This window comes from Gavialis gangeticus, unplaced genomic scaffold (assembly GCF_001723915.1).
Source record: "Gavialis gangeticus isolate Ggan-Ray unplaced genomic scaffold, GavGan_comp1, whole genome shotgun sequence".
NCBI classification, from domain to species: domain Eukaryota; kingdom Metazoa; phylum Chordata; order Crocodylia; family Gavialidae; genus Gavialis; species Gavialis gangeticus.
This window is the reverse complement of record NW_017729033.1, coordinates 72,680,122-72,681,019: the sequence shown is the minus strand read 5'-3', so window position 1 is coordinate 72,681,019 and position 898 is coordinate 72,680,122. Positions and strand designations below refer to the sequence as shown.

Below are 898 nucleotides of genomic sequence, written 5' to 3'. Positions count from 1 at the left end.
AGGCGAGCGGGGCGGGGGCCGCGGCCGGGGCCGCGGCCGGGACTGGGGTGCGGGGAGGGCTGAGAGGAGCCCAGGTGGGCATGTGCCGAAGTCCAGCTGGAGATTCCCGGGTGCATGCCCGTGACTACGGGCACGTGCAAGCGGCCCGCCCTCTGCACACGCGTGTAGGCATGCAGGCGTGTGCAGGTGAATGACGTGCACGGGGCAGGTCCGTCATACCTGCCCCACGTGTGCCCTGGATCTCGGGTTCATGCGCTGGTTGCAGCCTCTGCTCGTGCTGCACCTGCTTCTCGGCCTACCCTCTCATGGAGCCCCCCAGGGCAGGTTCACCTGGTGGCACCCGCCCATGCCCAGGCGCCACATGGGTCTCAGCGCCTGGTTGAGAACCGCTCTGTTACATGGTGCCATGTTATGTCCTGATTGATATTTTTTTACCAGAGTGGAAAAATTAAGAAACTGTTCTTGTTCAGAAACAATATAGAAATAAGTCTGTTTTTTTTTATTTGTTTCATGATTTCCAAATAGGATCCCAATGAAGATACAGAATGGAATGATATATTAAGAGATTTTGGGATTCTGCCTCCAAAAGTTGAGCCAAAAGATGAAACCGAAGAAATGGCTTTGCGCTTACAGAAAGAAGCAGAAGGCAAGTAACGTTTGACCCTTAACACCCTTCATAAAGTAATGAAGATCTGACACATCTCGTGACAGAAATTCATTTTTAAAAAGGAGTATTTTGGTTATTTTATTTGGTCTTGTGTTATTTTTCAGTGAGCTATTTTTAAAATGGCGCATTAAAAAAGAATATTGCATTGGAGAAAGTGAGAGAATAATAGCACCATAAATTTTGCAGTGGAGTCAGTAACATGCACTATGGTATATAACAGGGGTTTTCAAC

The 898-nt window shown here is 49.1% G+C and overlaps 1 protein-coding gene across 1 annotated transcript in view; it reads left to right on the top strand.

Annotated features, from left to right (window-relative positions):
- The window catches only part of PDCL2 (phosducin like 2), a 34,175-nt gene that overhangs the window by 116 nt on the left and 33,161 nt on the right, over positions 1-898 (top strand). Inside the window, exon 2 of the mRNA XM_019526637.1 lies at positions 526-646. Coding sequence (XP_019382182.1) covers positions 526-646 — 121 coding nt within the window. The remainder of the gene's footprint in view (positions 1-525; positions 647-898) is intronic.